This window comes from Talpa europaea (genome assembly GCF_964194135.1).
Source record: "Talpa europaea genome assembly, chromosome: 14".
Taxonomy (NCBI): Eukaryota; Metazoa; Chordata; class Mammalia; order Eulipotyphla; family Talpidae; genus Talpa; species Talpa europaea.
The window spans coordinates 23,749,795-23,774,818 of NC_140082.1; the positions used below are offsets into that span (position 1 = coordinate 23,749,795).

The window sequence follows — 25,024 nt, forward strand, 5'->3', positions numbered from 1 at the left end:
CACCCTACTTTTCGCACAACTGAAGAACTAATTTGTTTGAGGGGGGAGGGTTTCTACCCTGCCCTACTCTGTGCAGATATTAAATGTATAAATCCGAAAAATACTTTGTGAAAATACTGTGAACCTGAAAAATAACTTTGGCCTTGTGAACCAAAAGTTAAGTAAAAATATTGTATTTGCTTTGCAGGTGATAATCTTGAAACAGAGAGGGACTACAGTGAAGAGGAGAAAAATAGTAAGAGAGAAGTTCATGGTAAGTATGTGTAATATGCTACCATTTTTTTTTTTTAAAGAGTCTATATATGTATAAGCATGTACTTTCACAAAGAAACAAATAAAAAACATCAATGGGAACATGGGAAGCAAAAAGGAGGTGAGAGACAGATTCTGGAAGAAGAATTTTCAGTTTTTACATTTTTTAAACCATGTCAGTATATCACCATATTAAAATTAATTCATTTAATTGTAATAAAATAATCAATAATTTCAATAATCAAGACCAAAAAATGAGTTTAGATTATGTCAGTGACTACAGGAGTACAGAAATTAAAAATAAGATATCCAGAATGCCTAAATAGAGATATCTAAAAGGCAATTGGAAATATGGATCGGAAGACCTAGTGAAAATGTTCAGGTGGTACTGATGCAAAAAAGCATCCATAAACATGCATAAGTTTACCTAGGATGAGGTAATCAAATAAACAGACCAGAAAATCAATCACATAAATTTTAAAGAAATAAGGAAGTAATGCCAAACAGGAACAAAGAAGGCAAAATTTAAAGAGGTAAGGGAAGAAAGCAGCTTCCCAGAAGTCATAAGAACAAAGAGTTACAAGAAAGATGGAGTAACCTCCGTTTTAAATGCTATTGAGTTAAGCAGAATGAAAACTTAAAATTTTAGATTTGGACATTTGAAGTTAACAACAAAATCAAGAGTAGTGGACTTTAAGAGGCAAATGTAGTGATCTGAAGGATGAATAAATAAGAGGTTTATGGATATTCTGTGTACTTATTTACACCTAAATATTTTTCAGAAAAAAAATTTGAGGCTGCCTACATAAAGGACCTGCATTATAACAAAAAGAAAATAGTAAAGTGAACAATGAAAGCCAGTATGATGGACATCTCCCTACATTAGGGAAACTGCTCTTACCCCTGACTCCACTATGTAGTTCTAGTGAAGGTTGCCATTCATAGTACCCTCCCCACTCCAGCCACAGGGACGGTGGGTACATGATCCAAGACAGGTCAATCACAGTCTTTCCCAGGATTCTTCAAGAGAGTCCCTTCTTCTGGTAGAAGGGACTGGGAAGATGAAAGCCAAGAGCTGCCAGCAGTCATGGTTCCAGTCTCATGAAGTAGAGAGTCTGCAGTATGAGAGAATGAAATCAACACGCAGAGAAAGAGATAAGAGGAAAAGTTCTAAACCTCACAAGAGGAGGAGAAGGAAACAAATAAACTAATCATCGGATTAATATAACTGATGTAACTAAAGACCAGATTTGGTTGTAGCCTGCCTGGTGGCTAGAACAAAAAGAAAAACAGAATATATATCACAGCGTAAACAAAAAGACGGTAATATACCATATCCTCAAGGGAGAAAAATTTCCTAATGCTAAATTATTAATAGAATTTCTTGTACATGAATATATAGGGGTCACTGGAAGACAAAATGGACAGTGTCCATGATGATAAGATTACAGCAAATGCAGATTTCATATGCTATTGCTTAAATAGCAACTAGATTATAAAGCAATCATTAAGAATAAGTGGCTTGCTATAGTAGGCACCTGAAACATCAATAAGGCTTTATTCTTCCAGGTGGGTTACTAGTGCAAGGGAAGAGATGAAAGGGTGAAAACCAGGGGCCTCCCTGGTGGCTCAGGAGTTAAAGACACAGCTATCAAGCTAACACCAGCCACAGCAGCACCAGTTCACTCCCCAGCCAGGGAGCTACCCACATGGCACAGCAGACCTCTCCTGTCTCGCCCGCTGCTCCCCTCAGCAGTGTATTTCAGTAGATCTGCCTCCCCATTCTCTCTGGTGAATCCTCTTACTCCCCCACACCTCTGGCCTACACCCCAGTTCCTGTATGCAGAAAGAAAGAAAGAGAGAGAGAGAGAGAAATAAAGAGAGAAAAAAAGAAAGAACGAACTAGAAGGAAGGAAGGAGGGAAGGAGGGAGGGAAGGAAGGAGGGAGGAAGGGAGGGAAAAACATAAAGGGAAACTAGAATCCATGGGAAGACTCAAAATGTTTCTGAGCTGAGTGGGGGGAAAAAAATCAAGTAAAAACATCAAACCAAAGACAAAAAAAGACCCTGGGTTAAAAACCCACATCACAAGCACAAGAAGTTAATGACACTTAAAAATTACTCCCAGGTGGCACAGGGGTTAAAGACACAGCACTATCAAGCCAGCCGTTGCAGCACCAGTTCAATACACCCCCTCCCAGCCCCCAATCCCTCAGCTAGGGAGCAATACACATGGCACAGCAGACCTCTCCCTTCTGGCCCACTGCTCCTCTCAGCAGCCTATTTCAGTAGATCTGCCTGCTCTGCTCCCCACTCTGTCTCTGGTGAATCCTCTTACCACCACCATCCCCTCCCGGGCACCTCTAGCTTACACCCCAGCTCTTGTATGCATAAATAAATAAATCTTTAAAAAAAAAAAAAAAAGTATGACAATTTTTTTTTTTTTTTTTTAAAGATTTATTTTTATTTATTTATACAAGCACTGGGTATAGTCAGAAGCGCGGGAGGGTGAGAGAATTCACCAGAGCCAGAGCGGGGAGCAGAGCAGGCGGAAGGACCGAAGTACACTGCTGAGGGGAGCAGCGGGCGGCAGGAGAGGTCTGCACGCCATGCGGGACCCTCCTCCGGTGGCAGGGGAGCAGCCGGGGATCGAACCGGCGCTGCAGAGGCCGCGGGCAGCTTCACAACCCAATGCTCAACCGCTGCGCCACCGGGGAGGCCCAAAGTATGACAATTTTAAATTCTAAGGGAAGGGTTGAAAAATGTTCGGTATTGCCTCAGAAAGTAGAAAAAGAGATATAAATACAAAATATTTTTTAGAAGTGCAAAAGGTCTAACAACCACATGAAAAACAGAGAAAAAGTAAATGACAACAGAACTGAGAAAATTATCAAAGATATTTCAAAAAAATTATCCCTTACCTCAAGTTCCCGCACATGATATGCCACATCAAAAATGCTAACTGTTCCCAATAAAATAAATTAAGGGAAGCACACTACCATGAAAAGTATCAGAAACAATCTTGGTAAGATATACTAAATCCACAGAGACTAAACACATACAGAGACTTGAGATCAGAACTGCACCAGACTTCTTAACAGAAACACAGAAAGCTTTAAAAGGCAATAGAGAAAATTATTCACACATCTGAAGGAAATTTACTTTCAACCAACAATTCTATATTCATCAAATAAGAAACAATTTTATCAAACATAAAAAACTTTAAAAAACTTCTGCAGGGCCTCCCTGGTGGCACAGGGATTAAAGACACAGCACTATCAAGCTATAGCCAGCCACTGCAGCACGAGTTCATCCCCGGCCAGCCAGGGAGGTGACCCACATGGCACAGCAGACCTCTCCTGTCTCGCCTGCAGCTCCCGTCAGCAGTGTATTTCAGTCGATCTGCCTGTTCTGTTCCCTGTGTTCTCTGGTGAACACACACACACACATACACAACCACACCTCTGGTCTACACCCCAGTTCTTACATGCATAAATAAATAAATCTTTAAAAAAAAAAAAGTTCTGCGAATTTTCCTATGAAGTGCTGCTATAAGATGTGCTCACTGAAATAAGAAATTAAAGATGAAGAACGAAGTAGAAAACAGGGAATCCAAAATAAGCAAGAAAAAACTCCCAAGATAATGGTGAACGGAAAGAGCAACCAGTCCAAAAAAAGGCAGGAAGATGATACTCAGAAGTAGGCAGAGCAATTTCAGAAGGAGAAGGAGAGAGAGATGGAAGAGGAGAGGGGGGAGAGGTGGGAGTGAACAGACAGGGAAAGGAGGGGAAGGACAGCACAAAACAGAGAGAAAGGGAGGGAGGGAGTGACGGTAGGGAGAGGAAAAGAAGATATTTTAAAAAAATAAAGGCGAAAACTGAATTTCCAAGGCAAGGGGCCTCCATGGTGGCACAAGGGGTTAAGCACCGCACTATAAAGCAATCTGCAGCCTCTGCAGCATAAGTTCGATCCCCAGCTAGCCAGGGAGCAACCCACATGGCGCAGCAGAGCTCTCCTGTCATGCCCGCTGCTCCCCTCAGCAGTGTATTTCAGTCAGTCTGCCTGTTCTGTTCCCTGCTCTGTCTCTGGTGAATCCTCTCACCCCCCTCATCTCTGGCCTGTACCCCAGCTCTTGTATGCATAAATAAATTTAAAAACAAAACAAAAACACAAAACTGAATTTACAAACCTGGTTTGTAACCAAATGGAAAATTATATGAAAAAGCAGCTACAGATATACAAAGATTAGCATTAGAGAGCATAAAATGAAAATACAAGACAATTATTAATCCCAAGAAAGTTAGAAACAATCACAGTATACTTTTTGTCCAGAAATGAGCAAAACAGGGGCCTCCCTAGAGCGTAAGGGATTCAGCAAAGCCCTGTGAAGCTGTCCGCAGCCTCTGAGCACAAGTTCAATCCCCAGCCAGCCAGTGAGCTACTCACATAGTGCAGCAGACCTCTCCTGTCTCACCCACTGCTCTCCTCAGCAGTGTATTTCAGTCAGCTTGCCTGTTCTGTTCCCCACTCTGTCTCTGGTCAGTCCTCTTGCCCCCCACATCTCTGGCCTGTACCCCAGTTCTTGTATGCATAAACAAATCTTTAAAAAATAATAATAATGTGTTTACACAACTGATTAAACCAAAATTGTTGATATACTGAAAGGCAACATCAAAAACTGTTATGTCGAGGCCTCACCTGGTGGCACAGGGGTTGAAGTCTCAGCCCTATCAAGTTATTACCAGCCACTGCTGCTTGAATTTGATCCCCTGCCAGGGAGCTAACCCACATGGGCACATGGCACTGCAGATCTCTCCTGTCTTACCCACTGTTCCCCTCAGCAATGTATTTCAGTAGATCCACCTGTTCTGCTCCCACTGTCTCTGGTGAATCCTCTGACCCTGATACCTCTGACCTATACCCCAGTTCTTGTATACATCTATAAATCTTAAAAAAAAAAAAAACCCGCGTAAGTCAAGAACAGTGCCTTACTCCTTTTAGAACTATAGAGGTAAATATCAAAAGGGACAGTTAAAAGGGGTTGCCTGTGGGAAATGAGAGGAGGGCCTGTGAGTCACAGACCAGGTGTGTGTGAGGTTAAGTTTTTAATACTAGTTATGTACATCTATTACTTTGGTAAACATAAAAATTAAATCTAACGTATCAGTGCACCTCGGTTTTCATTTCTCACTAATTATGCAGAAATGGGTAGAAAAGGATACAAAACAAGTACCTACTTCATTTCAAGCCTCAAGCTAGGCTTTCTCACATTGAGAAGAGACAGAAATTCAAAAAGAGAGATAACAAAGAAGCTATTTGCTATTTTGTCTCTGATGGTTAAGCATTAAATCTGTTAACTTTTTTTTTTTTTTTTTAAAGATTTATTGGGCCTCCCCAGTGGTGCAGAGGGTTGACCGCAGCGTTGTGAAGCTGTCCACAACCTCTGCAGCACGGGTTCGATTCCTAGCCAGTCAGGGAGATACCCACATGGCGTGGCAGACCTCTCCTGTCTCCCCTGCTGCTTCCCTCAGCAGTGTTTTCAGTCATCTGCCTATTCTGCTCCCCACTCTGCCTCTGGTGAATTCTCTTACCCTCCCATGTCTCTGGCCTATACCCCAGTTCTTGGTAAATAATTTTTTAAGATTTATTTACCAAAAACTGGGGTACAGGCCAGATGTGGGGGGGGTGAGAAGATTCACCAGAGACAGACAAGGGAGACCAGGCAGATCCACTGAAATACACTGCTGAGGGCACAGCGGGCAAAATAGGAGAGATCTGCTGCACCATGTGGGTAGCTCCTTGGCTGGCAGGGAATTGAACTTGTGCTGCAGAGGCTGCGGATAGCTTCACAGTGCTGTAATTAGCTCCTTGTGCCATCAGGGAGGCTCCATTAACTTTATTAAAAAAAGATTTATTTATTTATACATACAAGAGCTGGGGTGTAGACCAGAGGTGCAGGGCACTGAGAGAATTCACCAGAAGTCTTCTCTGCCATGTGGGTCTGCTCCCTGACAGGGATCGAACTCATGTTACAGTGGCTGCAGAGAGCTTCACAGTACTGAGACCCAACCCCTTGCACCACCAGGGAGGTCCAAATCTGTTAACTTTTTAAAAATCACCTCTTTCAGGGAGGAGCTATCATATCCTAAGATGGATGTCCCAGCCCAGACAATCACATCTGTGTTGCAGTGAGACAGCATGGGGAATGGAGATTATGCCCCATTACTTCAAGGGCATGATCCTGAAGTTGTAAACACCACTTCTGCTCATTACTGAGGGAAGGCCCAAAACCACCAGAGTTGCTGAGGTGGGACAAAAAGAAAAAAAATCTAAGCATGTGACATCCGAATCCAGATTTCCATGATTTTCTGTTTGCTCCATACAGAGAGCACTCTGAGTTCTTAGAGAAATAACAGCTCTCACTGAAAAATAAAGGGACAGGAGCTGTTAAGTATCCCCTACCATCAAAGGAGAATTTTATCTAGAAAAACTAGTATAACTAGAGAAACTAGATAAGTTGCAATGAAGTATGTTCAGAACATGAGCAGAGGAGTTAACCTAGAAAAACAGGAAACTCAAGCCAATGTTATCAGTGCGTGGGGCCTACAATCCATTACCTAAAGGGTGCAGGAATCCAAGCCAAGATACAAACCTAAAAACTGGTCTGGAATAAAGAACCCAGTAGGCAAACTGTGAAGTCTGCTGGTTACCAACCTTAAACCCATTTTCTCCCTCTTCCCATCTAACACACTCCAATTTTATTCAGTTCAGCAATGCACCAACATTTTGCAGTCTCACAAGAGCCAGTGAAGTCAAGCACAAATGGTTTATCAGAGCTTCCAGTAAAACTTAACAGAACAACTCAGCTGGAGAAGAACCACCTCACCCCTCCCCATTCTTAAACTTTAAAATATATATATATTTTTTTATTTATTTATGCATACAAGAACTGAGGTGGAGGCCAGAGGTATGAGGGGGTGAAAGGATTCACCAGAGACAGAGTGGGGAACAGAACAGGCAGAGTGACTGAAATACACTGCTGAGGGGAGCAGTGGGTAAGACAGAGAGGTCTGCTGTGCCATGTGGGTTAGTTCCCTAGCCGAGGATCAACCTCATATATCATGCCAGAGTGGCTAGGAATAACCTGACAGTGCTGTGACTTTAATGCCTGCACCACCAGGGAGGTCCAGTCTTAAACTTCTTTATACATTCACAATGACTGCAGTTCCCATTGCCATGCATGCTGTAGGACATCCCTAAAAATGTCAACCATGTGCTAAAGATGATAAAGGATAAAGACATATCTGTATTGACTTCACAGACCTATCATAAAAGTTTTTAAATGTCTTTCTAAACTCATTTTTAACTAAAAGTTTTTAAATTCCTAACTTGCAGAAACCATTATAATTTGATCCTTGTTGCTAGCAGCAAAACATTAATACTCAACAGATATAGAGCAAATACAAAAACTTCCCACAGTGACATCTTCACAGCTGAGATTAATGGGGCAGAATCGAAAGGAAAAAAAACAACTCCTGAGGATTAAGCTCACAGTCAAAATTACAAAATATATGATATCATGAACTACCACTGTCAATAAGCAAAACAAATGAAAGTATTCCAAAATCTCTATGGAGTTTTAAAATAAGTATATTTTAAATGTTCAAATAAAGGTGATGGCAAGATACTAAAAAAAAAAAAGAAGAGGTAAATTGAAAAACAAAAACAGAAATTGTAGATATGATTTGCTCAGAAAAGAAATTCATTCATTGTGGCAAGGATGTGGTGAAAAAGGAACTCTCCTACACTGCTGGTGGGAGTGCAAACTAGTCCAACCATTATGGAAAGCTGTCTGGAGGTTTCTCAGTCTACTAAAAACGGAGCTACCATATGACCCGGCAATTCCACTCCTAGGGATCTACCCAAAGGACACAAAAACACTGATTCAAAAGAACACCTGTACACCTATGTTTACTGCAGCTCTATTTACAATAGGTAAAACCTGGAAACAATCCAAATGCCCAAAAAATAGATGACTAGATTAAGATGATGTGGCATATATACACAATGCAATATTATTCAGCAATCAAAAAAGATAAACTGATGCCATTCGCAGCAACGTGGATGGAACTAAAAGGAATTATGCTCAGTGAAATAAGCCAGAAAGAAAAAGAAAAATATCAGATGTTTTCACTTACAGCAGGAATAGAGGGGAACCAAATAAGACATCAGTGTAAAAAAATAGTAACAGTACAAAACACAACAAAGCAAAAATGGGGGCCTCCCCGGTGGCGCAGCAGTTGGGCGCTGGGTTGCGATGCTGCCCGCGGCCTCTGCAGTGCCGGTTCGATCCCCGGCTGCTCCCCGGCCACCAGAGGAGGGTCCCACATGGCGCGCAGACCTCTCCTGCCGCCCACTGCTCCCCTCAGCAGTGTATTTCGGTCCTTCTGCCTGCTCTGCTCCCTGCTCTGGCTCTGGTGAATTCTCTCACCCTCCCATGCTTCTGACTGTACCCAGTGCTTATATAAAACAAAACAAAAAAAAAAAAAAAAAAAGCAAAAATGGACAATTATAAATCAGAGACATCCTGCAGGGATGATGAGGGAGAGGGATTGGAGGGAGGGAGGAGCACAGGGGACTGAGGTGATGGTGCATAAGTGCTCAGGTGACGAAAACTCTATGGGGACTACACCTGAGAGGTTGGGGGGGAAGCAAATATTGTTTAAAAATGAAGAATGAGGGCCTCCCCGGTGGCGCAGCGGTTGAGCGCTGGGTTGCGAAGCTGCCCGCAGCCTCTGCAGCGCCGGTTCGATCCCCGGCTGTTGCCCGGCCACCGGAGGAGGGTCCCACATGGCGCGCAGACCTCTCCTGCCACCCGCTGCTCCCCTCAGCAGTGTACTTCGGTCCTTCTGCCTGCTCTGCTCCCTGCTCTGGCTCTGGTGAATTCTCTCACCCTCCCGCGCTTCTGACTGTACCCAGTGCTTGTATGAATAAATAAATAAATAAATCTTTAAAAAAAAAAAAATTCAAAATACACTATTTTAAAAAAAAATAAATAAATAAAAAATAAAAAAAAATAAAAATGAAGAATGATTTGGGCCTCCCTGGTGGCGGAGGGGTTAGGACGCAACATGTGAAGTGATCCACAGCCACTGCAGCAAGAGTTCGATCCCCGGCCCGCCAGGGAGAAACCCGCATGGTACAGCAGCCCTCTCCTATCTTGCCCGCTGCTACCCTCAGCAGTATACTTCAGTCCGTCTGCCTGTTCTGTTTCCCGCCCTGTCTCTGGTGAATCCTCTCACTCCCCACATCTTTGGCCTGTACCCCAATTCTTGTATAAAAATAAATCTTTAAAAAAATGAAAAATGATTTAAAAAATAAAAAAACTAATTAAAAAAAAAGAAATGCATTCATTGGCTTAACAAAGTAAGCATAAATTTGAAGACAGAATAAAGAGGTAAGATAGAAAATAATGAAAGTGAAATTAGAGGATATGAGGGAAAGAATGAGAATCCCAAGAATACACCTAAGTAACAGTTCCAGGAAAAGAAAATATAATGGAATGATGATAATATTTGAACAAAGAGAGCAGTAAATCTTCCAAAATGCAAGCAAAACATTAAGTCCTCAAAATGAAAAAGCATATCAACTCTCAAGCAAGTGAAACAGACTGTGAACAGAGTACAAATAGGTACCAGAAAGACACACTAGAGTTAAATGTTCAGTTATAAGAACTATTATTCTAGAATTCAAACTAGCATATTAGAGAATAAAATGATGATACAGTTAGATATAAAAGGACAAATATAGCTTACTTAGTTACAATTTACTAGCCAGACCCTGAAAGATAAAAAAAAAAAGAGAGAGAAAAACAAAAAACACCAAAACCTTCAAAATGAAAATGAACCCATAAAGCAGCAAGGGAAATGGAAAACTGGGTTACTGGATTGAGCAAAAACGTCAATAATGTCACCTCTAAATTATATATGACTATCAAAAAAGAAAGAAAAAACACATACAACTACTAATTTGGGAAATTAAAAATAAGGTGAAATTAAAATACAAACAGTAACACGATTTTGCAAAGGAAGAGTTGGGAGGGAATACAAGACATCCTAAGGTCCTTAGCTGTTCAAAAGGAGTACAGAGGGCCTCCCTGGTGGCACAAGGGGTTAAGCACCGCACTATGAAGCTGTCCGCAGCCTCTGCAGCACGAGTTCGATCCCTGGCCAGCCAGGGAGCTGGAGAAGAACCACTGGTTCTGGGCCTGTGCCCCAGTTCTTATATGCATAGATAAATAAATCCTTTTAAAAAAAAATGTTTTAAGGGTAATCACTAAAAAAAAATTTAAAAATAGAACACATAAACTCCAAACCAGCAGATTTTTTTTTAACAGAATAAAAGCCCGCTCAACCACATGGCACAGCAGACCTCTCCTGTCTCACCCACTACTCGCCTCAGCAGTGTATTTCAGTCAATCTGCCTGTTCTGCTCCCCACTCTGTCTCTGGTGAATCCGCTCACCACCCCTCCCCCCACACCTCTGGCCTATACCCCAGCTCTCCTAAGCATAAATAAATAACTTAAAAAAAAAAAAAAGTACAGAAAAAAATGCAAAGTACGCACGTATGTACATTAAAATTTTAAGGGCATGGGCCTCCCCGGTGGCGCAGCAGTTGAGCGCTGGGTTGCGAAGCTGCTCGCAGCCTCTGAGGTGCCGATTAGATCCCCGGCTGTTCCCCGGCCACAGGAGGAGGGTCCCACATGGCTCGTAGACCTCTCCTGCAGCCCGCTGCTCCCCTCAGCAGTGTATTTCGGTCCTTCTGCCTGCTCTGCTCCCCGCTCTGGCTCTGGTGAATTCTCTCACCCTCCTGCGCTTCTGACTGTACCCAGTGCTTGTATGTATGTATGTATGTATGTATGTATAAATAAATAAATAAATAAATAAATATAAAATTTTAAGGGCAGGGCCTCCTTGGTGGCCCAAGGAGTTAAGTACAGCAATATGAAGCTATCCTCAGGCTCTGCAGCACAAGTTTGATCCCTGGCCGGCCAGGAAGCTACCCAGGAAGCTAAGCACAGCAGACGTCTCCTCTCACCCACTGCTCCCCTCAGTGGTGTATTTCAGGAGATCCACCTTTCTGTTCCCCACTCTCTGGTGAATCCTCTCACACACCCTCACACCCCCACCTCTGCCTGTGCCCCAAGTTCTTGTATACATAGATAAATAAATCCTTAAAAAAAAAATTTATAAGGGCAATCACTAAAAAAAAATTTAAAAATAGAACACATAACCTCCAGACCAGATTTTTTTTTAACAAAATAAAAGCCCACTCAACCACTCCAACTAAAGGGGAGAAAAACAAGGTAAATATATAATACAAAATAAAATTTTAGGAATAAGCCCAAATGGGTATCACTCATTACTATAAATGACAACAAATTAAACTGCCTTATTAACACAGATGCTAAGACTATTTTTAAAACAAACTTTACTATATTTACAAATATGTTCATTGTAGCACTACAATTAGAAATTTAAATGACAATCAAGAGGAAATTAAATATGGGGCCTACCTGGTGGTGCAAGGGGTTAAGACATAGCATTGGGGCCTCCCCTGGTGGCACAGTGGTTGAGCCCTGGGCTGCGAAGCTACCCGCGGCCTCTGCAGCATCAGTTTGATCCCCTGCTACCAGCAAGGGTCCCACATGGCCCAAGAGACCACTCCTGCCACGACCACTGCTCCCCTCATCAGTGTATTTTGTCAGTCTGCCTGTTCTGTTCTGCGCTCTGGCTCTGGTGAATTCTCTCACCCTCCTGTGTTTCTGACTGTACCCAGTGCTTATATAAATAAACAAATAAATCTTTTTAAAAATAAATAAATAAATAAAAGACGTAGCAATGAAGCTATCCACAGCCATTGCAGCACAAGTTTGATCCTCAGCCAGGGAAATGACCCACATGGCGCAGCAGACATCCCCTGACTCACCTGCTGCTCCCCTCAGCAGTGTATTTCAGTCAATCCGCCTGTTCTGTTCCCCACTCTGTCTCTGGTAAATCCTCTCACCCTCCACACACCTCTGGCCTGTACCCTAGTTCTTGTATGCATAAATAAAAATAAATCTTTTTTTAAAAAAGGGAATTAAATATAACATGGTACATTCTGTGACAGGATACTAAAAATCACAAAGAAAGAATAAATTAGAACAATATGGTTGATATATCTACATCACGAGTTACAGAACACATATAGTATCGGGCCTCCCCGGTGGCGCAGCGGTTGAGCGCAGGGTTGCGAAGCTGCCCGCAGCCTCTGCGGCGCCGGTTCGATCCCCGGCTGCTCCCCGGCCACCAGAGGAGGGTCCCACATGGCGCGCAGACCTCTCCTGCCGCCCGCTGCGGTGTACACTCCCCTCAGCAGTGTACTTCGGTCCTTCTGCCCGCTCTGGCTCTGGTGAATTCTCTCACCCTCCCGCGCTTCTGACTGTACCCAGTGCATGTATAAACAAACAAACAAACAAATAAATAAATAAAACATGCCTCTATAAAAAAAAAATTTAAAAAAAAAGAACACATATAGTATCATTCCTCTAAAATGATATAATAGATGGTGTTTATACACATGTAGTGTAAGCATTAAGACACATATTTATACAAACATACACTCAGAAATATTATTCAGCCATGAAAACAGAAGGAACTCTTGTCATTTGTCACAACAGACAGAATTTCAGGGGCATTTGTGCTAAGAGAAACAAATTAGAAAAAGATATATTGTATGGCCTCCCCTGGCGGCGCAGCAGTTGAGCGCTGGGCTGCGAAGCTTCCCGTAGCCTCTAAAGTGCCGGTTCGATCCCCGGCCACAGTCAAGGGTCCCATATGGAGCGCAGAACTCTTCTGCCGCCCACTGCTCCCCGCAGCAGTGTACTTCGGTCCTTCTGCCTGCTCTGCTCCCCGCTCTGGCTCTGGTGAATTCTCTCACCCTCCCACGCTTCTGACTGTACCCAGTGCTTGTATGTATAAATAAATAAATGAATCTTTAAAAAAAATAAAATAAAAAGTTTTTTAAAAATTAATTAAAATTAAATAAATAAATAAATCTGCTCCCCACTCTGGCTCTGGTGAATTCTCTCAACCTCCCGTGCTTCTGACTGTACCCAGCGCTTGTATAAATAAATAAATAAATAAATAAATAAATAAATAAATAAATAAATAAATAAATAATAAAATAAATAAAGCTTTAAAAAAAAAAAGATATATAGTATGACCTCACATGTCAAATCTGAAAACACTAAACTCACAGAAACAGAGAATATATGGGTGGTTGCAGAGGCAAGGGGGGAAAAGGGTGAGTGAAATGGGTAAAGATGATCAAAAGGTACAAACTTCCAGGTATAAAATAAGACAGTTCTGGGGCCGCCCCAGTGGCGCAGAGGTTCAGTGCTGGGTTGCGAGGCTGCCCACAGCCTCTGCAGTGCTGGTTTGATCCCCGGCTGCCAGGCGAGGGTCCCACATGGCGCGCAGACCTCTCCTGCCGCCTGCTGCTCCCTTCAGCAGTGTACTTCATCAGTCTGCCTGTTCTGTTCCCCACTCTGGCTCTGCTGAATTCTCTCACCCTCCCGTGCTTCTGACTGTACCCAGTGCTTGTATAAATAAATGAAGCTTTAAAAAAAAAAAAAAAAAGCAACAGCAAGAGTTACAGCTTTACAGCTCACTTCCTTGGTAAAGGTATAATCTTTCATGTAGAACTAGCATAGCAATACTTTTTTTTTTTTAAAGCTTCATTTATTTAGGCATACAAGAACTGGGGTGGAAGCCAGAGGTGTGAGGATGAGATGATTCACCAGAGAAAGCAGGGAGCAGAACAGGCAGATCTACTGAAATACACTACTGAGGGGAGCAGTGGGCAAGAAAGGAGAGATCGGCTGCGCCATGTGGGTCACCTCCCTGGCTGGCCGGGAATTGAACTTGTGCTGCAGTAGCTGGGGACAGCTTGACAGAGCAGGAATTAAATCCCTGAACCACAAGGGAGGCCCCATATCAATTCTTTAATAATGCAAATTCTTAATGAACTTCTGCCTATTTTACCTTTTACACAATCTATTCTCAACATGTTTTCTATGTAGGCTATTTAAAATTAAGAGAGGGCCTCCCCTGGTGGCTCAGCGGTTGAGCACTGGGCTGCTAAGCTGCCCGCAGCCTCTGGCAGCACTTGTTCGATCCCCGGCCACCGGCGAGGGTCCCACATGGCATGACAGACCTCTCCTGACCCACCCACTGCTCCTCTCAGCAGTGTATTTAGTCAGTCTGCCTGTTTTGTTTCCCCGCTCTGGCTCTGGTGAATTCTCTCACCCTCCCACATTTCTGACTGAACCCAGTGCTTATAGAAATAAATAAATAAACAAATCTTTAAAAAAAAAGACTTCTTTAAAAAAATAAATAAAAATAAAATTAAGAGAATCTGCTCATGGGCCTCCCCGGTGGCGCAGTGGTTGAGCGCTGGTTTGCGAAGCTGCCCGCAGCCTCTGCAGCACCGGTTCGATCCCCGGCTGCTCCCCGGCCACAGGAGGAGGGTCCCACATGGCGCGCGGACCTCTCCTGCCGCCCACTGCTCCCCTCAGCAGTGTGCTTCGGTCCTTCTGCCTGCTCTGCTCCCCACTCTGTCTCTGGTGAATTCTCTCATCCTCCCGCGCTTCTGACTGTACCCAGTGCTTGTATAAATAAATAAACAAATAAATATATAAATAAATCTTTAAAAAAAAAAAAGAGAATCTGCTCACTTAAATCACATAAAATGTTGTAAGCAAATATTACCTCAACAAAGGGACAGATAAAATCTGAAATAGCATCTGTCACTCACTAAAATTAGATAAAAATTCAAACCTCTTTGGTCTGTGGCAATTAAGAACACACACATGTTAAATACAAAAATATCCATCAGCATTTTAATTTTCAACCACTATGATAGCAGTTAGTACACAGTGTAAGTCTACTCAAAATTTTACAGCAAAAATCCATAGTAACTTGAGGTGAATGAAGCAGTTCAAGTGCTTTTTCTCAACAATGAATTCCTATCTACAAAGATTCTCTTTGACAAAAATCAACCATTCTGTCCTTCAATCCTTACTTTTTATTTTCCTCTTCCCTTGTACATTTTTTAACATTCAATCTAATCCTGCAATCTATAATCTTGTTTTATAAAGAAATTCTTCAGGGCCTCCCCGGTGGCGCAGCGGTTGAGCACTGAGTTGTGAAGATGCCCACAGCCTCTGCGGCACCGGTTCAATCCCCGGCTGCTCCCCGGCCACCGGAGGAGGGTCCCACATGGCGCGCAGACCTCTCCTGCCGCCCTGCCGCCCGCTGCTCCCCTCAGCAGTGTACTTCAGTCTGCCTGCTCTGCTCCCCGCTCTGGCTCTGGTGAATTCTCTCACCCTCCCGCGCTTCTGACTGTACCCAGTGCTTGTATAAATAAATAATAAAAATAAATCTTTAAAAAAAAAGAAATTCTTCACAGAGGGCCTCCCCGGTGGCGCAAGGGTTAAGACGCAACCTGTGAAGCAATCCGCAGCCACTGCAGCACAAGTTCGATTCCCAGCCAGGCAGGGAGCAACCCACATCGCTGCAGACCTCTCTGGACTCACCCGCTACTCCCCTCAGCAGTGTACTTTGGTCCATCTACCTATTCTGTTCCCCACTCTGTCTCTGGGGAATGCTTTCACCCACCGCCCCCTACCTCTGGCCTGTACCCCAGCTCTTGTATGCATAAATAAATCAATCTTAAAAAAAAAAGTTCTTGGGCTTCCCCGGTGGCGCAGCGGTTGAGCGCTGGGTTGCGAAGCTGCCCACAGCCTCTGCAGCGCCGGTTCAATCCCCGGCTGCTCCCCGGCCACTGGAGGAGGGTCCCACATGGCGCGCAGACCTCTCCTGCCGCCCACTGCTCCCCTCAGCAGTGTACTTCGGTCCTTCTGCCTCTTCTGCTCCCTGCTCTGGCTCTGGTGAATTCTCTCACCCTCCAGCGCTTCTGACTGTGCCCAGTGCTTGTATAAATAAATAAATCTTAAAAAAAAAAAAAAAATGTTAAAAAAAAAAAAAAAAGTTCTTCACAAACTAGGGAACTACAACTGCTGCCTTAAGAACTTTCCTTGGTTCTTAGCATACTTGGTAGCAATATCACTATGAACTTTTTTTCTTGAAAAACCAATTGCCTGTGCTGCTACTGTACCTTGCATAGTCTCCTTTCCTGACAGTTCATTATCTATCTTTAGTAACTTGTTCTCCCAACTCTTCCAAATGTGGATATTCACCACAGTTCTGTCTTTTTTTTTCTCTGACAAAAAATGCCATTTATAGGGGCCTCAGTCATTCTCTCACCCCCCACATCTCCCTTGTGGCACAAAGGGTTAAGTCTCAGGACTATGAAGCTATCCACAGCCACTGCAGCATGAGTTGGCTCCCTGACCAGGGAGGTGACCCATATGGAGTAGCAGTCTTCTCCAGCCTCGCCTGCTGCTACTCTCAACAGTGTATTTCAGTAGATGGGCCTGTATTGCTCCCCACTCTGTCTTGGGGGACTCCTCTCAAACCCAGTGCACCTCTGTCCTACACCCCAGTTCTTGTATGCATAAATAAGTAAAAGGGAGGGAGGGAGGGAGGGAGGGAGGGAGGGAGGGAGGGAGGGAAGGAGGGAGGGAGGGAGGGAGGAAGAGGGAGGAAGAGGGAGAGAGGGAGGGGGAGAGAGAGAGAGAAAGAGAGAGAAAGAGAGAAAGAGAGAAAGAGAGAAAGAGAGAAAGAAAGAAAGGCAAAAATAAGATTAAGGCCAATACTCTAATGTGGGAATGTAGGTACATTTCCATGTTAGGATTCTTGGTTCCTATATCCTTAAAATAAAATCCTTTTTCTTTGTTTTAAATTTGGAATAAGCTTTTTATTTCTTACAAAGAACGCACCCCTCTTAAAACTGTATACTGGGGGGCCTCCCCTGGTGGCACAGCGGTTGAGCGCTGGGCTGCGAAGCTGCCCGCAGTCTCCCCAGCGCTGGTTCAATCCCCAGCCACCAGCAAGGGTCCCACATGGCACACAGACCTCTCCTGCCGCGCCTGCTGCTCCCCTCAGCAGTGTATTTCGTCCATCTGCCTGTTCTGTTCCCCGCTCTGACTCTGGTGAATTCTCTGGCCCTCCCGCACTTCTGACTGTACCTAGTGCTTGTATAAATAAATAAATATTTTTTAAAAAAGTATACTGGGGCCTCCATGGTAGCACAGGGGTTAAAGACAGAGCTATCAAGCTATTGCCAGCCACTGCAGCACAAGTTCAATCCCTGGCCGGCCAGGGAGCAACCCACATGGCGCAGCAGACCTCTCCTGCATCGCCTGCTGCTCCCCTCAGCAGTGTATTTCAGTCAATCTGCCTATTCTGTTCCCCACCCTGTCTCTGCTGAATTCTCTCATCCCCTCTCCCTCGCACCTCTGGCTTATACCCTACTTCTTGTATGCACAAATAAATAAATCTTAAAAATAAATAAATAAAACTATATACTACAGGAATTCTAAGAGATTGTGCCTCTTCTTTAAAACCTTTAATGGTAAGGCCTCCCTGGTGGCACAGTGGTTGAGCACTGGATTGCAAAGCTGCCCGCAGCCTCTGCAGCACCGGTTTGATCCCCGGCCACTGGGTGAGGGTCCCACATGGCGCGCAGACCTCTCCTGCTGTGCCCACTGCTCCCCTCAGCAGTGTATTTCATCAGTCTGTCTGTTCTGCTCCCTGCTCTGGCTCTGGTGAATTCTCTCACTTTCCCGCACTTCTGACTGTACCCAGTGCTTGTATAAATGAATGAATGAATAAATAAATAAATAAATAAACCTTAAAAAAAAACCTTTAATGGTCCCTATAACCCACCCAGTAAAGCTGAAATAAAATGTGTCCTTCCATGTAACTATTAAAATAGGTACCCTATTCACCTTGGTAACCTGACCACAGCCTCAGAGGACAAAGGAAAAAACCAGCAGGCAGATATTGCTGGCATTCTATATGCACAATCTCTTTATCCTTACTCTTTTTTTTTTTTTAAAGATTTATTTATACAAGATTGATTGATTGATTGATTTATACAAGCACTGGGTACAGTCAGAGGGGCGGGAGGTTGAGAGAATTCACCAGAGCCAGAGCAGGGAGCAGAGCAGGCAGAAGGACCAAAGAACACTGCTGAGGGGAGCAGCGGGCGGCAGGAGAGGTCTGCGCACCATGTGGACCCTCCTCCGGTGGCCGGGGAGCAGCCGGGGATTGAACCGGCGCTGCAGAGGCTGCAGGCAGCTTTGCAAGCCAGCACTCAACCGCTGCGCCACCGGGGAGGCCCATAGAGGCTTCTTTATGAGAAGAAAGTAGAGGGAAAAAATCATAAAAGAGGCCACTCTTTAACCAGATCTCCATTCAGTAAGTAAACCCGGAAGGAAAAGGCGGTATCATACAGTACGAAGTTCACTGCTGCTACCCACTCAAGGAGGAGGCCAGCTGGGAGGGGGTGGGAGGAGAGAATGGAAAAAACAGGCCACTCACAGGGAAGGCAGGATGTCTAATGACCTTGTGCTAAATCACTTAGATTTTATTCTGGAAGCCAGAGGCAAGTCATTCAAAATAGGGATGGGGCTAGTATTTTAGAAAGGTAACACTAACAGTGATCTGGAGGATGGATTATAAAGGAAGTTCATCACACAGCTATGGCAGAAGTACACTGCTAAGGGGAGCAGCGGGCGGCAGGAGAGGTCTGTGCGCCATGTGGGACCCTCCTCTGGTGGCCGGGGAGCAGCCGGGGATCGAACCAGCGCTGCAGAGGCTGCGGGCAGCTTCGCAACCCAGCGCTCAACTGCTGGGCCACCAGGGAGGCCCTATCCTTCCTCTCTTGATACACACCTATTTTCTAATAGTTCCCCGGTTTGATACTCCCTAAAACAGCCTCTCTGCAATGCCAGTATTTGCTAGTAAACTAAAGCATAACTTCCTTTTATTGGTGACCCATCCACCCCAAAACATAATATGCTAAAAAGAGGGAAAAAACAGAGTAGACCTACTACATTATACATCAAGTCCCACAGTTTTTATTAATTTTATCATCCAATGTCTATTTCCCATTATTCTAACATGAGCGCAATAGCCATAATTCTGCTATTGTGCATCATTCCCACACACCAACAGAATACTGCCCTGAGTTTCACAATCCTAGACAGGCTACTCAGTCGTTATTTCTGCTGATCAAAAATTGCCCAAACAGAGATAAAAGTTTCTGGCTTTCGCTATAGCTATAAATAGGTAAGTTGAAATGTATTTTACTTTCTGCCAAATTCCTTAGTCAATGCCAAAAGGAACTTACTTCACAGTACAAATAGTAACACTTTTGTATAATTAGCTGAGATTCAGCAGTGTATTTCAGTCAGTCTGGCTGTTCTGTTCCCCATTATGTCTCTGGTGCATTCTCTCACCCCCCACCTTTCTGGCCTGTACCCCAGCTCTTGTATGCATAAATAAATAAATCTTTAAAAAAAAATTAGCTGAGATTACATCTCCTTCTCTCTGATATTCCACTGGAAAAATGGTTTTGGCCACAAACAGTAAATATCTCTCTCTCACTGTTACAGAGGTTTCAAAATGTTCAGAAAGAAGGTAAGTCAGCCAAGTAAAAATAGATCTTTTTATGTTGCTTTGTGAAAAGGACCAAATGTCTGAAAACACAGACCACTCGAAGCTACTAAACTATACATGTGCAGTGTAGTAAAAAGAATGAGTCATTAAATTCTTGTGTTTTTTATTTCATTAAAAGGAACCTTAATAAAAAAAAAAAAACTTAGCAGAATTATCAATACAACTTCCTTCCTTATGTCCAATAATTCTGATTAGCCAATTTAACACTCAAACCCAAAACAACTTATAATAAAGCCCAAATATCTGTTCATAGTATCCATGAACATATACTTATTTGGTTCAATCTATTTTTCAGGTTTTAAAAAGTGTGTTTAAAACTGAGTCAATAATGGCCCAAATTCAGTATCTGCACAAAAGACTGACAACCCTTCAAACTGAAAGATGAGTGCATAGTACGTAAACTACTCACTGAAGTATTTTAAAGTTTTTTACAAACAATTCTTACCACTCTGGCTGCTCTCTCCTGAGATTCACATTTCCTACAAAACCATGGTCCAGTGGGTACTTGAACAATGCCATAGCAAGCTGTTGAGAAATAACAAGGTGTTTTAATATATGTTAAGATTTAAATTATAGAAAATCAAATACTCTTTCAAAGTCCTATTTAATTAATAACTCTCCAACCATTCATAAAAACCACCTGCTTTGTGGATGGAGAATTAAAACATTTTAAGGCCTCCCCTGGTGGAGCAGCAGTTGAGAGCTGGGCTGCGAGGCTGCCCACAGCCTCTGCAACGCCGGTTCATTCCCCAGCCACCGGTGAGGGTCCCATCAAATAAAAAAAAAAAAAAAACCACATTTTATATCACATACACACTACCTATTCAGTTAAAAAGTGTGACACTGATAAAAATTTTTGAAATGCAATCTTTCATTTTAAAATATATACAAATGTTGGGCCTCCCAGGTGGCGCAGCAGTTGAGCGCTGGGTTGCGAAGCTGCCCGCGGCCTCTGCGACGCCGGTTCGATCCCCGGCTGCTCCCCGGCCACCGGAGGAGGGTCCCACATGGCTTGCAGACCTCTCCTGCCGCCCGCTGCGGTGTACACTCCCCTCAGCAGTGTACTTCGGTCCTTCTGCCTGCTCTGCTCCCCGCTCTGGCTCTGGTGAATTCTCTCACCCTCCCGCGCTTCTGACTGTACCCAGTGCTTGTATAAACCAAACAAACAAACAAATAGATAAATAAATAAGACATGCCTCTAGAAAAAAATAAAATAAAATAAAATATATACAAATGTTAATTATTCTTTTATGATACAGCTATTAGGTAAAATTTAACAAGTAATTAGAGATTTTTTTCTTACATAAAATAACTTAGAAGTTCATTAATTCACTCTTATACCTTACAGTTTAAATTGCAGGCATTGTAGTTAAGTCTCATGAAAATATTTCTTTTTTCTTTTTTTTAATAGAGGCATGTTTTGTTTGTTTATACACGCACTGGGTACAGTCAGAAGCGTGGGAAGGTGAGAGAATTCACCAGAGCCAGAGCAGGGAGCAGAGCAGGCAGAAGGACCGAAGTACACTGCTGAGGGGAGCAGCGGGTGGCAGGAGAGGTCTGCGCACCATGTGGGACCCTCCTCAGCAGCCAGGGATCGAACCGGCGCCGCAGAGACCACGGGCAGCTTCGCAACCCAGCCCTCAACCGCTACGCCACCGGGGAGGCCCTCTTGAAAATATTTCTAAATCACCTTTCAAAATGAGCAACAAATACTACAGGGGGAAAAAATGAAATGTAATGTAAAGTGAAATGCTTCCACTTAACACAAAATATCCAGAAGAAAATCTACACAGACCAAAAAAAAAAAATTATTAGTGGTTGCCTAGGGCTGTGGGAGTTGGAGAGAAAAAGAAGAGTAACCACTAATGGGGCCAAGGTTTCTAGGTAGGGTGATAAATATGTTCCAAAAGTGTGGTAATAAATACATAATTCAGTGAATCTATTTTAAAAAAACACGAAATTTACACTTTAAATGGGTGAGTTTTTTTTTTTAAAGATTTATTTTTTTAATTATTAATTTATACAAGCACTGTGTACAGTCAGAAGCGCAGGAGGGTGAGAGAATTCACCAGAGCCAGAGCGGGAAGTAGAGCAGGCAGATTGACTGAAATACACTGCTGAGGGGAGCAGCGGGCGGCAGGAGAGGTCTGCGCGCCATGTGGGACCCTCCTCTGGTGGCCGGGGAGCGGCCAGGGATCCAATCGGCGCTGCGGAGGCTGCGGGCAACTTGGCAACCCAGCGCTCAACCGGCCCTAAATGGGTGAGTTTTATGGTATATGAATTAGATCTCAACAAAGTTATTATAAAAAAATAACACTCTAATGTGAATGTTCAAACAAGTGACCTGGATATATATCTCTCACACACTTAAATCACAACATACTTAAATCACTTTTAAGAAGTTAACAATATTGGGGCCTCCCCTGGTGGCTCAGCGGTTGAGCGCTGGGCTGCGAGGCTGCCCCCAGCCTCAGCAGCGATGGTTCGTTTTGTTCACTGGCCACCTGTGAGGGTCCCACCAAAAAAAAAAAAAAAAAAAAAAAAAAAAAAAAAAAGTTAACAATATTGGGCCTCCCTGGTGGCGCAAGGGGTTAAGCACTGCACTAGGAAGCAATCCGCATCCTCTGCAGCAAGAGTTCGATTGCCAGCCAGAGAGAGAAACCCACATGGCTAAACAGACCTCTCCTGTCTCCCCCCCTTCTACCCTCAGCAGTGTATTTCAGTCAGTCTGCCTGTTCTGTTCCCCACTCTGTCTCTGGTGAATCCTCCTACCCCAGCATCTCTGGCCTGTACCCAAGCTTTTGTATGCATAGATAAATAAATCCTTTTAAAAAAAATGAAAAGTTAATATAATTAATTTGAAATAAAAATCCATAAACATTAACAAAAACTACTAACCCCGTTTAAAATTAGTAAATGTGTCAGGATAAAAGTGTTCTATTATGCAGGAAACACAGTTTCAGTGTCCAAAAACACTTTAATTGGAAATACTACTATAAAGGAAAATTTAAGACTTAAATTTTCTCTATCAGGAAATGAAATTACTTATCAAAATGTGACCATTTATCATCCTCCACAAGTGCTAATGAATACTGTTATGGAAATATTACACACCAGTTCTAAAGACTCTAAAATCAGTATTTAGTTTTGACATGCTAGGAAGATGTGCAAATGTGCTTTCTCAAAAAAAAGAAATCTGGGAGTAACTGTATTCTTGGGTTAAATGAACTGTATGTTCCCACATCTCTCCAGTTCTGAGATTCCAGACTATTAGAAATACTCCCTAGGGCCTCCCTGGTGGCACATGGGGTTAAGAGTCAGCACTATGAAGCTATCCACAGCCACAGCAACAGGAGTTGGATCCCTGGCCAGCTGCTGACCCAGCAGACCTCTCCTGTCTCTCACCTGCTGCTGCCCTCAGCAGTGTATTTCAGTAGATCAGCCTGTTCTGCTCCCCACTCTGTCCTGTCTCTGGTGAATCCTCTCACCCACCCCACCACCTCTGACCTACACCCCAGCTCTTGTATGCATAAATAAATATAATGAATCTTTAAAAAAAAAAAAAAAAAACCTCTTTAGTCCCTTCTGTTCAGACTTTCCTCTCTCATTTGGTAATTTCCTTTCCAAAACACTACTAAACAACATCTACCTCATGCCAGATTCAGGAATGGGAAAAGGTTTTCACGAGTAACAGAAAAAGGAGCCATCAAAAAGAACCCACCTCGGTTATTTCAGCCTCGATTCCTCACCATATAGAAATACGAACTTCAACAGCCTGAGCACTAATACTGCCCTGGACTTTTCTAAATATCAAAAGAGCCAGCCCAATAGTAGGAACACCCAGAAACAAAGTAAGATGCCCCCCCAAGAAACTGGCGGCACCGCCACCTCCTCGTCTCTTCACTCACTTAAACTGAGTGAGGGGCCTGCGGCAGCCACTGGGCAGCCTCACCACCGCCCAGCACAGCTCCGCCGGGCCCCTCCGGCAGCAGCACGCGCGCGCCGGCCGCCCTCCGCGGGCTCCCGCAGGCTCCCGCAGGCAGCTCCGGTCTGCGGCGGCAGGGACTCCGCCACGAAGCTGGGGGTGCGGCTGCGTGCGGCCGCGCTAAGCTCAAGCTGCAGGGCATTCCCCCTACCTCCCCGGCCAGCGCCGGCGCAGCGAGGGGAGCCCCCGGGCCAGACTCCATGCTAGAGGAAGTCTCCAGGCACACTGCGGCAAACCCGGCCGGCAGCGAAGGGGGAGGGGTCTCCACGTCCCCAACCCCACAGCCGCAGCGACACCTCGGAGGGACGCGCGGCCGGCACCCCCACCTCACACACACGCCCCCCCACCGGGGCGCAGGCCGCGGGCCCCCGGCCCCCCTTCGCCTCCAGCCAAGGCCCCGGCCCGTCTCCGAAGCCGGCGCTGGACGCAGGCGGCGGCCGAATGACACATGAGAGAGCGAGCCCGGGATCACATGACAGGCCGGCCACACGCACTTTCTCCCACATGCGCGGCCCACTCCCCTCAGCCCGCGGCCGACCCTCGCAGGCCAGGCCCCGCCGCCGCGCCGCGCCGCGCCGCGCCGCGCGGGGGGGGTGGGGGGAGGGCGGGGCGGGGGGAGGGGCGGGAAGGAACTGGCAGTTGGTGCCAAGGTGGGGGAAGCGGTGACGGTTGGGAGCAGGCTGGGTTCGGCCCGGCGGGCGGTTGGGTGTTTACCTTGATGCACCGCGACGCTGCAGCCGTGCCCGTCGCAATAAACCAGCGGGTTCTCGGCCCAGCCTCTCTCGTCTGAGCAAACGCAACAGCCTCCAATCATCTCCTTCATACTATGGGAGACCTCGTCCTCCAGTGACACGGGCCGGTCGCTAGAGACCATCTAAGAGGGAGTTGGGGGGACCATTAAAAAACACATGCAAGCCGGTTAGCGTGCCCCCCGCTCAGCCCCCCGCGCCCCCGCTCCCTTCCCGGCGCCCCCGGCCCCCGCCCGCCGCTCGGCCGCTCGCTCACTCGGGCTTTGCCGCTCAGTCACTCACGTTCCGCACAGGAGTCAGGAGCCATGTCCTTGCTGACTCCCCCCACCTCCCCTCCTCCGCCTCCT

At 44.7% G+C, this 25,024-nt stretch overlaps 1 protein-coding gene across 1 annotated transcript in view; it reads right to left on the reverse strand.

The window, feature by feature from the left end:
- The window catches only part of MLLT10 (MLLT10 histone lysine methyltransferase DOT1L cofactor), a gene marked incomplete at both ends in the record, with an annotated part of 193,663 nt that extends 168,861 nt beyond the window's left edge, over positions 1–24,802 (reverse strand). The window contains 2 exons of the mRNA XM_084254011.1: positions 20,389–20,468; positions 24,643–24,802. Of these exons, the coding sequence (XP_084110137.1) occupies positions 20,389–20,468; positions 24,643–24,802 (240 nt within the window). The remainder of the gene's footprint in view (positions 1–20,388; positions 20,469–24,642) is intronic.
- Between the last annotated feature and the right edge of the window lie 222 nt (positions 24,803–25,024).